Source organism: Passer domesticus, chromosome 8, assembly GCF_036417665.1.
Source record: "Passer domesticus isolate bPasDom1 chromosome 8, bPasDom1.hap1, whole genome shotgun sequence".
Lineage (NCBI taxonomy): Eukaryota > Metazoa > Chordata > Aves > Passeriformes > Passeridae > Passer > Passer domesticus.
In genome coordinates, this window is record NC_087481.1 from 47,059,942 (window position 1) to 47,070,668 (window position 10,727).

At 46.2% G+C, this 10,727-nt stretch overlaps 2 protein-coding genes and 1 long non-coding RNA gene across 6 annotated transcripts in view; 2 read left to right on the forward strand and 1 right to left on the reverse strand.

Annotated features, from left to right (window-relative positions):
- Positions 1-1,092, reverse strand: part of CFAP43 (cilia and flagella associated protein 43) — a 42,676-nt gene extending 41,584 nt beyond the window's left edge. For all 3 annotated transcript variants that reach the window (XM_064431227.1, XM_064431225.1, XM_064431226.1), the window contains exon 1: positions 1,043-1,092. In XM_064431227.1, coding sequence (XP_064287297.1) covers positions 1,043-1,086 — 44 coding nt within the window. In that variant the 5' untranslated portion in view covers positions 1,087-1,092. The remainder of the gene's footprint in view (positions 1-1,042) is intronic.
- Positions 1,093-1,209: 117 nt separating this feature from the next.
- LOC135305881 (uncharacterized) lies at positions 1,210-3,125 on the forward strand. 2 transcript variants are annotated; one of them, XR_010366868.1, is made up of 3 exons: positions 1,210-1,539; positions 2,527-2,607; positions 2,789-3,125. It is a non-coding gene; the product is annotated as an uncharacterized LOC135305881 (long non-coding RNA). The 2 variants fall into 2 exon arrangements; XR_010366869.1 differs by having other exon boundaries at positions 1,210-1,367.
- Positions 3,126-3,487: 362 nt separating this feature from the next.
- On the forward strand, positions 3,488-9,616 carry LOC135306771 (glutathione S-transferase omega-1-like). The gene is made up of 6 exons (XM_064431235.1): positions 3,488-3,639; positions 3,716-3,824; positions 5,258-5,480; positions 6,473-6,574; positions 8,723-8,829; positions 9,094-9,616. The coding sequence occupies exons 1-6, from the start codon at positions 3,606-3,608 to the stop codon at positions 9,245-9,247; spliced, it is 729 nt and encodes a 242-aa protein (XP_064287305.1). The 5' UTR covers positions 3,488-3,605; the 3' UTR covers positions 9,248-9,616.
- Positions 9,617-10,727: the final 1,111 nt, after the last annotated feature.

Below are 10,727 nucleotides of genomic sequence, written 5' to 3' on the forward strand. Positions count from 1 at the left end.
TTTGCTCTCTGCAATGACCAGAAATATTTTTATGCTCCTTTCACAAACATAAGTCAGTCATAAAATCAGCTCAGTTGCTGATCCTTTGTACTATTCAGAGAAGATGGTACTAAAGCCTCTCATACTTAGGAATGTTTTAAAATTAGTGGCCTTGAGATAAATTTATGACCAGAAATAACTTCCTATTATCTTTTCTGAGGAGTTTCTGCTCTTGGCTTCTTTTGCTACACAGGAGTCAAGTGGAGCCAGAGAGGAGAGGGAGCACTGACAATGTGCTTGTGGAGATGAACTGAAAGCCATGGCAACAGAGGAGACATTTCAGCTGACAATGTTTTTCTGGGCCTTCCTTCATACAAGAACAGTTGTATGGGGTGGCACGGCACATGAGACCTGTCTGAACACGCTTACAGAACTAGCTCTGTGCTTTTCTGCAACATTAGCTCTGAATCACTGGAAATGAAGTATTCCTAACTTCTGTTTGCGGAGGTAAAATGAAATCTAGAAAAACTTGTATGCAGGGCTAAATTAATGGGGGTGACAGCGCAATTTATCATTCTTATACATCCAGTAAAGGCCTGGGGGGACAAGGGTTCAGGCCGTTGTATATTAAAGAGACAGATAGATGGATAGATAGATAGATAGATAGATAGATAGATAGATAGATAGATAGATAATTGCTGTGTGAGCGACCACACACTGGAACAGGATTTTTCAGACAGTCTCCCTCGCTGGAGCTCTCCCAGAACCGTCTGGATGTAATCCCACGCACCGTGCTCTGGGATGAGCCTGCCTGAGCAGGGAGCCGGGACTAGATGACCCACTGTGGTCCGCCGGACCGCCCCATTCCGTGTCCGGCCATCCGTGCCCACCCTTCGTTCTCCTTCCCCCCGCGCTGTGCTGCCAGACCCGCACAGCGCAGCCTCCCTTCCCCTCCCTTCTGACCGCCCAGTGCACGGAGCCGCCGCGGGCTGAGCACAGCGCAGCACACCGCGCACCCCTCCCGGGCTCAGGAGCGTGTGGGGACGATGCCGGCCGCCCCCACCTCACTTCCAGGCCGGGCCCCTCCGAGCCCGGCCCCGCCGCCATGCCCGCCGCCGCGGCACCCCGCGCCCTGGCAACAGCAACGGCGCCCGCCATTGGTCGGGCTCGGAGCACGCAGCTGATTGGCCCGCGCCCATGCGCTGGCCAATCAATGAGCACGGGCGGGTATTTAAGAGCCCAGTAGACGACATGGCCTCTTACCTGAGCAGTGTGTGGGGCGATGTACGAGCTCCTATTGTTGATAAGACGGGGTAGTTCGGCCCCTGAGCTACTGATATCTCTGCCCTTTCACCTGAGCAGTCATTGCTGCTGAGTCTAAGAAGCAGGTGCTGAATCAAGTGTAGGAGTGCATCAGCCTTGGGGGACAAGAGGGACTGTGGGTTCCATCTCCTGGTCACCCTGCGTGTCCCTGCACCTGGTCCAGTGCCATCTTCCCATCTCTTTGAAGGACAGCTGTGCCTATTTTCCCACTGTGTCTTGGAGTCACCATTCCTAAAGGTGCTCAGGACGGATCTGGAGCTGGGTGATAGGGTTTAGGGGTGACACTTGGACTTGATGAAAGATCATCAAGTCTTTTCCAACCTTGATGATCCCATAATTTTACAAGGTACAAAAGTTCTTCTTGGATTGTGTACAATAAAGCTCCTGAAGCTTCAGAGTGAGCTGAGGAGAAGTTTTCCTCAGAAAAAAAGAGAAAGTACACCTGCAGCCTTTCCCTCTGTACTTGAAGCTTTTAGCCTGGTGACACAGTAAGAACCTCCAAGTATTTAAAGAATAGATTTCCTTTCCTAAGGGAGGATTGTTATTTATCGTGTCTTGCTGTAACTTCCCTGTACAGTGGCAGTGTGCAGTTGTGCAAGTCTGGTGTGCACTCACAGTGCTAGAGGGCAATGCATGGAGAGTGGCATTTCTGTCCAGAGGCAGCAGGACAAGCCCATTCCTTACCTCCTGTCTCCACAGGCACTCTGCATGCCACGCAACACCAGGAGAGAATGAGGAAGTGGAGTTATTTTCTTCGGTACTTCAGAGGGCCTATTGTGGCATGTGGGTCTTGTGATGCTGGTTTGAGTTCCTACATGCCTGTCTCCAGGCTGTGAGTTAGCAGACTGCCTGTGTGTTTCATAATTGCTAGGAGAAGTTTCAAACTAATTTGCTCTATTTTCATCACACAACATTTTGCTGACTCTTTACTAAGGATAGGTACTTAGAGGAATAAGGACTATGTCCTTTAACACAGTTGGGATTTTTTTTTTATGGTAGAAGAAATTTTTTTGTTGGCAAAGAGCGCCTTATGTACAGGTTGTGTTTGCCTAGGGCATGGTAGACTTGTGCAACAAATTACCACTCCTTTCTGTGCTGAGCTGCTTAATATGCACATAATCAAGAAGCAGTGACTCAACAAAAATCATGTTCCTCCATTGCAATGGATGATGGTGTCAAGGTCGTGGTTGTGTTACTAGTGACCACCGTGGTGTTTATCTGCAGGTGAGATCACCACAGAAAATATTGGTCCTTGTTATCTGGTGCCTGAGGCCCAACTCCAGTGACAAAACCAAACCAAAACAGGTAGGACTTGTCCCCTGTGCAAGCATGGATCCACTGATGAGGCTGGAGAATGCTCTGTTACCCTTGGGGGTTTGACAGAGAAATATGCATTGCCAGGAAGGCCAGGATTTTCCCTCCCTTCGGCAAGAGCTGTGCCAGCCTACTGGTCCTTACAAATGTGCTGTTTCCTATTAATGTCCAGTGCCAACCTGAAGATTGGTGTGTGGAGCCACAGGAAGGAAATCACTTTACCTCTGTGGTCAGAAATCAACTTGGACACTGTGTGAATATATGAAAATCATTAAGAGGAAAGCAGCTCCATTTCCACTATTATACTTCAAGGAAAGCTGGTACAAGGAAGGCCCGGGTGCCCTAATCTCAAGTGAAGAGGGACCAAAGGGATGGAGAAGACGTCAATCTGTGCTTTGGTTCTTTCTTTTGCTCTATGCACACTCTGAGGCTCCCACAAAGATGTTTGCAGAAGCAAGCATGAATCCTTCTATAACTGCACTGTAGTAATTAAGTTAGATTTAACTTTTGCTGTGTTGCTGGGTTATTATCTCCTCTCGGGGGTTTTTATCATGAAGCAGAACAGCTGCAGCAGAGATAAACCCTTCATGTTACCCTCAAGGTGGGGTTTTGGAGGGTGGTGGGTGATGCAGGAGGAGGCACTGAGGGGAACCTGGTACCCCAGCAGCTGCTGGAGGCACTGAGTATAGACACACCTGGCCCGTGAGGTGCAGTTCGGCCGTGGGTGTTCTGTGTCGAGCAGCTGAACAGTGCCTGTCCCAGCCGGGTGGGGAGGGCGGCCAGCTCAGGGAGAGATCACCGGGCAACTCTGAGGGGCAGCAGCGCTGTCCCGAAACAAGGAGGCGGGAGGGAGGGAAGGGAGGCGGGAGTGAGGCGGGGCCGCACACCCGTCCCCCGGCGGGCGGTGCCGGCGGCCTGGGCCGGGCGCTGCGCAGGGCCCGTCCCACACCGCAGCCGTCCCAGACCGGAGCCCATCGCGTCGTGTCGGGATGTCGGGCGATCACTCGCGCAGCCTGGGCAAGGGTAAGCGCGGCGGGGCCGGCGCGGCTCACGGGCTGGGGCCGTGCCCGCGGTCTCAGCCGCTCTGCTCTCCCCGCAGGCAGCGCGGCGCCGGGCCCGGTGCCCGCGGGGCTGGTCCGGCTCTACAGCATGCGCTTCTGCCCCTACGCGCAGCGGACGCGCCTGGTTCTCCGCGCCAAGGGCATCAGGTGAGCTCCGCCCGCACCCCCGGCCCGCACGGGGCCTGGCTTCCTCTCTTTCCTAAATTAAACATCCCCGAGCGAACTGGTTGGGAAGAGGCTTCTGTGCGTGATTTTCCTCTGAAGCTTGACTGTGTGTATGAAAGCAGCTGCAATAAAGGCCCAAAGTAAAAACCTCAAGCTGATTTTCTTTTATAGTTTTTGCCCTGAGTAAATGTGAGTAGAGATATAACATTCATTGTTTGTTTTTAATGAGAGTGGCCGTGAAAATTCTGGAAGCTACGGGTATTCAGTGCTTCTGTTGTGTCACTCCCATTAGTGAGTGAATGACGTTTTTAAAAGAGGAAATGTGCTGTGTTCCTATAACATTGTCTTGTTCTTCTGCTGTAATAGTTAATAAAATTCAGCGCTTGTGTTTGTTTCTTTTTCGAGATAGCCATTTCAGCATTCTTGAATGGGGTCTAATGTCTCCCTCAGGTACAAATTAAAATTAACAGTTTTTTCCATCTTTTTTGTGGTTCTGCCAAGTCCAAGGCCTGCCAGTGGTTTGTTAACCAGCACAGGGCTGGGAGATCATGTTGGAATAGGGAATGCTAACAGGTCTCTTGAAAGTAAGATGGGAGTTGAGTTAGTTAATTTTGTTTTTTTCATGGGTGTTTTCATTTTGGAAGAGTAGATGTAATAAAACTATTTCATGATTTTGGACTGACGTTAGAGCTGGAAGGTTTGTTGTAGCATAGTGATTTTTGGAGGGGTTTTTTGGCTACTTAGATATGATAGTTGCCTTCTGGTACCTTCTTAGTTGTTTTGAAGGCTCAGCTGTGTTTAGCAGACCTTTGGGCTTAATTGGAATTTTCTGGGGTCACACATATAACCCAGCATATAACTTCTGGGTTTTTTTAACATAGACATATTTCCCATGCATTTTTTTTTCAATCAATATCTATTTGCCTTTACCCTAAACACTTGTTCCTTATGAGGCCATAGGTTGGGAAAATAAAGGAAGGATGCTCTCCTGATTTGCTCTTTGGTGTAAGGGCAGGTTAAGGTTCAGGTGCATTTCTTAATTGAGGTGTAGCTCATTTGCAGTCAAGTGCTTCTTTCTTAGACTGCCCTTGAACTCACATGTGATAAGTGTGCTGAGTTCTAATCTTTGTTTTTAGCCTGGTGGCTGGGTGCTTGTTAAACTAATAAAAGATGTGCATGCAGTGTGCACACCACTCCTTGCAAGTCAGTGCATGCTTTCTCCAGCAAAGCGTGGCAGTACTTCTGTGTCAAAGGATTAGTCCTGCAAACAGCTTCAAAGGAAACAGGGGAGTACAGGGGCTTGAGGGTTGAGCCTCTCAAGTACTAACTGTTGAGGTGACTGCATTTCACCATGGTATGGGGTGGACTGGAGCAGAACTGAGCCTGTCTGGGTCTTGTTTCTTTTGCTGTTTTAGCCATGAAGTAATCAACATCAATCTGAAGAACAAACCTGACTGGTACTTTGAGAAGAATCCCTCTGGGCTGGTTCCTGTTCTGGAGACCAGCAAGGGCCAGCTGATCTGGGAGTCCCCAATCACCTGTGAGTACTTGGATGAAGCATTTCCAGGGAAGAAGCTGATGCCTTCAGACCCCTATGAGCGAGCTTGTCAGAAGATGCTCTTGGAGGACTTCTCAAAGGTACTGTGTGGTCAGAGTGGGACTGTTTCTGACTTCACCATTGCACCAAAAACTGCAGCTCTGTTGCTGATGTTGCTTTCATCCTTGAAGGCAGGTTTTGTGTCTGGGGTGAGCATTTCAGTAAGCAGAGGGGATGTTTGGGGCCTTTTGCTGTGAACACATACAATCCACTGTGTCTCTGAATTGGTCCCAGGATTATGTGCAAGGATGGATGCAGGAAGGCATCCAAGGAAATGAAAGTTTGTGTGACTGAGGTAGGGTTTTGAGCATCCTACAGTAGAGCAAAGGTTAGCAGACCAAACCAGCCAAATATGTGAAACCTGGGAAGTGACAATTGCTGTATTTTATTCTGATCCTTTCTGTAGGAAGTACTGTGTGAATGCAGGATGTGGGAAGTGCCTGACTGAGAGAGCCTGGAACCATGGACAGGAGATGGCATGTGGCTGTAAACACGGGGCTTGTGTAGGGAGGCTGGTTTTGGCTCTTATTTGGGGTTGGAGCCGGTTGACTGGGATTAACCTCTCTGTACATTCAAAGCATGTGATTTGAGGAGTCTAGGAAGTGAAAGAAGTCACATGGATATGAGATAGGAGAGAAAGAAACAGAAGATGCAAAGGGATGTGAACAGAGAAGGGGAATAAAAGGGAGAGTGTATTTACAATAGGCTTTTGTAAATAGACTGAATGGAAAGAGGGAGTGTGTTGCAAGAAAGAAAATGTGCAGATAGGAAACACTTTTCACTATTCTCTTCTTATTACCAGACTAATGTTCATTACTGTTTGTATTAATTCTTCCTTTAGGCTTTTGCTTGCCTTTTATGAATTATAGAAGATTTTTATCAATGGACTTTATGTAGCTCTTTAACATCAAATATCTTAAGATTTAATTTGCATTTAATATCTTAACATCTAAGTTAACATTTTAAGTTTTGAGTGACTAACTTGTATTCTTGTAATAGGTGCATTAAAGACTTTGTACTTTCCTTTGTATAGATAACATCCTTGCTTTTCAAGCATGTTTTGGCAGTCAAAGATGGACAGGACACCGCTGCACTGAAAGCAGAGATTGCTGAAAAGTTTGGCAAACTTGAAGAGGTGAGAGTATTTCATGATAATGAGGAGATTGCCAGCCTTTAAATGTTCCCTTTTGTCCTGTCATGCTGTGGCATTTGGAGGTAGATCTCTTATTTAGTTGGTAGTTACAACAAGAAACAATGTCTCAATTTATTAGCCCCAGCCCAGGATGCACAACAGCTCCGTTGGAATAGATTTCAAGGACCAAAACTAGCTAAACTGAGCTTTATCTAATGATAAAGATTGTGTAGACTTCTAGAAATTTTTGAATTCTAGCAGACTGCTGCCGTCTTGGATATCTTTGTTCTGCTCTAAGTGAAGGAGATCTTGCAGCATGTACTAAGAGCAAGGGCTGAAGAGTCTGAGCTGCTGAAAAGCATCTGTGCTGAAACCAACCAGTGCAGATACCTTGGTGATGACATAAAATCTTTTTCATTCTAGAGGTTATCTGCGGGGCTGTGTGGAAGCAGAATGTAATGTGTGCTTTGTAGAAATCCAGCCCTGGACCATGTTCTGCTACTGGTGATGTAATGCAACTTCAGTGGAGCTCTAGAAGTGTCAGGTGGCTTTGATGCTGTGTTAGCCACTTGACAGTCTGTGTCAGTATTGGTTCTTGGCTAGTCTACACAGCTGTTGGACTTGTCTCTGTCATGAACCCATTCCTTCTGTCTTTAGCAGCCACATCCAATGCTTGGGTGGATCAAAGAGGAAGAGTTCCTCCAGAGTATTTCTGTTCTGGTGCAAAGCTGACAATAACCTTTTAGTATTTTCCTAGTTCTCCTAGCAGTCCAGTGCATTCTGCTTTCCCATCCCCTTGGGCTGCCAAAACACAGCTGTTTCCAGGGTAGTCTTGTCCATCTGGTCAGACTGAGGCTGGGGTAGTGAAGATGACAAGTTCCTGGGGGAAGTTGTGTTTCACTTCCCTACAATACAGATGTATTAAACATTAAGGAAGGATTAACCTTCTTCCTGCTTGATTAATGCCGTGAAATAACTTGCTGTTCCTTTGGTGTCTCTATTTTACTATACCCTGAATGATTTTACAGCAACAGCTGATGGTCAGCTGTGAACGAGAGGCTGAAACAGAGCCATGCAAACTTCCCTCAGTCTATTGTAAGAAATATTCCAGAGGGGAAGTACTTTGGATCACTTCTGTATTTCCATTTCTGCTGCCCGACAGAGGGGGCTGTGTTCCCATTGCTGCCCCTGTGCAGCTGCTGGTTGTGTTCTGCCAGACACCTGGGAGCTCAAACAGCTCCATGCTTCCTGAAGGGCTGCTTGAAGATTTCTGCTAGATCATGGGGGTTGTGGACAGGCAGTAAATGCCATGTGAGTTATAGGGGGTGTCTGTTCAAAAAGACCCAAGTTTTTTAAGGTCTTTTGAATTCCATCTTTAAAACAGCAAAGTGTCTGAAAGTAGAGCCATTAATGAATCTAGAGCCACTAATCTAATGAAAGAAGAGAACAAGCTCTGGATGGTCCTTAAAGCGTATTAAACTTGGATGACCATGGCACTTAAAAATGCATCAGAGTCATAAATGTAACAGGAGAGCTTGCTGCAGGCTTTGTTTGCCCTGCTTTCTCTCTTGAGCTGTGAGGAGGATCTCTTTCTGGTATTAAGTTACCCTTGCTTCCTGTTGCCTTTGAACCTGGAATCAAATGCAGTTTGAGATGTAATCTTAGAAATGCTTCCCTGACACCATTTGGCCTCAACTGCCATGAGAAAAGAGTCCCTGCTAAAATGGTGCTCTAATTTAGCAGGATGATTAATTTAGCTGGATTTATTGCTCAAGAAATGCATGTTTGCTGCTGTGTTTGATTAGTCTGTGCCATTTATGCTTTATGACAAGCAAGAAATCACAAACACTCTGAGCTAAACTCCTCTTTGTTTGTGCACATGCTGCAGCTTGTTAGTGGTTCATATTTCATGACAGATTTTGAACCTCTGTAGAAGAGCTGGGCTGAGTTTGTGAAATAGCAGCTGTAGTATTAATCTTAACTATACTGACTCTGCTAATACTGTGTGCACAGGATAAATGTACTGTATCTCCTTCATTTGCTGACTGATCCCTGTAGTGTGCCTGCCTTCCACTATGCATTGAGGTTTTTGTGTAGTGTTCTGCTGCACTTTTCCTTTGAGGGGCAGCTGACACCTCTCACCCTTCCCAGGTTCTGTCCAAACGCAACACGGTGTTTTACGGTGGGGACTCAGTCTCAATGGTTGACTACATGATCTGGCCATGGTTTGAACGTCTGGAACCATTCCAGCTGAAGGAGTGAGTACTTTGCCTGGCTTCTTGTGTGTTCTGAAGTGCCTCAGCATCAATATTCCTGGTGTACCCTGCAGCAATGGGCCACTCTTGGGGGCTGCTGAAGAAAGCTTGTATTGTCTTGAAGTTTGGGGGAAGCATCCTGCTCTAAACTGGACATTGTACTGGGACAGAGAAAGTAGTAAAATGGAATTTTTCAAGCTGCTTTGTTTCCTTGATGCCCTCCAAATTTTCCATTTGCGTTACTCAATCTCTTCCTTTTTCCTGTAGCTCTTTGAATCACACCCCAAAGCTGCAACGCTGGATGGAGGCCATGAAGGAGGACCCTGCTGTCAAGGCTACAATAACTGATCCACAGATATACAAAAACTACCTCCAGCTGTACCTGAAGAACAGCCCTGAGGCATGTGATTATGGGCTCTGAGGTGCTAGTAGGCAGGTGCTGGCTGAAGTGTTAGTGCTGTTTTTCAGTGTGGGAAGTCAGTGTAATTTGGTGGGTTGCATTCATAATGGGGAATAAATCTGTGCTGAAAAGGCTGAGAAACCTTCTGTGAACTCCAGTCCTTCCTGTTGCGGGGAGGATGTGCTGGCTTCAAGCAGGAGATGGAAAGTCATTGTTGGCCATGAATATTACATAAAGGAAAATGTCTGCACTCAAGAGGTGATGGTCTGTAATCTCTGGGCGCTTTCTAGGCATTGCAGTGGGCAGTCCCTGAACTGATGCTGTTACCTGATTTAAAAATTGTGATACTTGTGTCTTGAAAATGAATAAAAAACAAGCAATGTCTTCAAACAGTTTTTCCTTCCTGTTTCTGGGCAGCTCTTAGTCACTGGACTGGTTCTAGTAAAGGGCTTCTAGTTTTTGTTAGATATGCTAGGGGAGTGTATGGTTATAATCCTTCTCTGCCCTTCTGAAGTACTGGTGTGTTTTTTCTAGGTTCTGACCTAAAGGCTGGAGAAATTAGTAAAGCCAACAAAAACAATATCCTGAGTAGAAGGGCATTTATTTTCTGTTCTCAGAATTTGAAGCATTGTTTTGCTTGTCAAGGTGTAGGTAAAATTAGAGAGCAGAAATAAAAGGAGTTTAGTCAGAACATTATGCTGGTGATGTCTTGCTGCTGATGAAGGAAAGAGTGTTTTCTGTTTCATCAGGTAAGTGGCAGGATCAGAGCTTTTTAGTTGAACATCTTTGAAGCTATCTTGTACATTAATATAGCAGTGTGGGGACAAGATTATTTGAAGCACAAGTAGTCACAGGAAAAACTTCCTCTCCCATTTTTTTCATTTTTCCTATTGACATCTATGACTCAGTCTTATGTTGCTCAGTTCTATATGTCTGTCAGAACACTAGCAACCCAAACTAGCCATAATTCCAGGGGATAAGCACACAGAAATAAGGCAAAGCAGAGTATCCAAGGGCAGGGCTGTGGTTCCTATGGGGATGAGGTGGTTGTGAGAGATCCAAGACTGTTCCTGTCTGCCTCCCATTGCAGTGAGGTATGAGGTAGCATAGCAGAAATGTGGTGGTTAATGGATTTCATGGTAATTGAGACACTGGGAGTCTTTGAGCTTTTCTGGAGGAAAAGTAGACTGATCTTTTTCCCGTAACATGTCCTGCCCTGGCACAGTAACTCTGAGGTGGTGCATGCTTGTGTAACTTCAAGTAGGAAAGAGATTTGATGAGGAAAAAAGAATGAGCAGGAACTTGGTCTGTGGCTCTTGGAGGGGCTTGTTTATGCTCTTACTAGCTTTAATTCAAACTATGCAGCTTTTCCCCTCCTGTTTATCTTTGTGGCTTTTAAACACATCTGGCACTACTTAGAAAAATAATAATTATGCTGCTGTTCGTTTTAGAATGCTGTAGTTTTTAAAAGAGTTTCCAGTTGGGAAGTGATGCTACACAT

Coding starts and splice junctions, on each gene's coding strand:
- LOC135306771 (XM_064431235.1), top strand. CDS start 3,606: ATGTCGGGCGATCACTCGCGCAGCCTGGGCAAGG. Junction 3,825..5,257: donor CTCCGCGCCAAGGGCATCAG/GTGAGCTCCGCC, acceptor TTGCTGTTTTAG/CCATGAAGTAATCAACATCA. Junction 5,481..6,472: donor TCTTGGAGGACTTCTCAAAG/GTACTGTGTGGT, acceptor TCCTTTGTATAG/ATAACATCCTTGCTTTTCAA.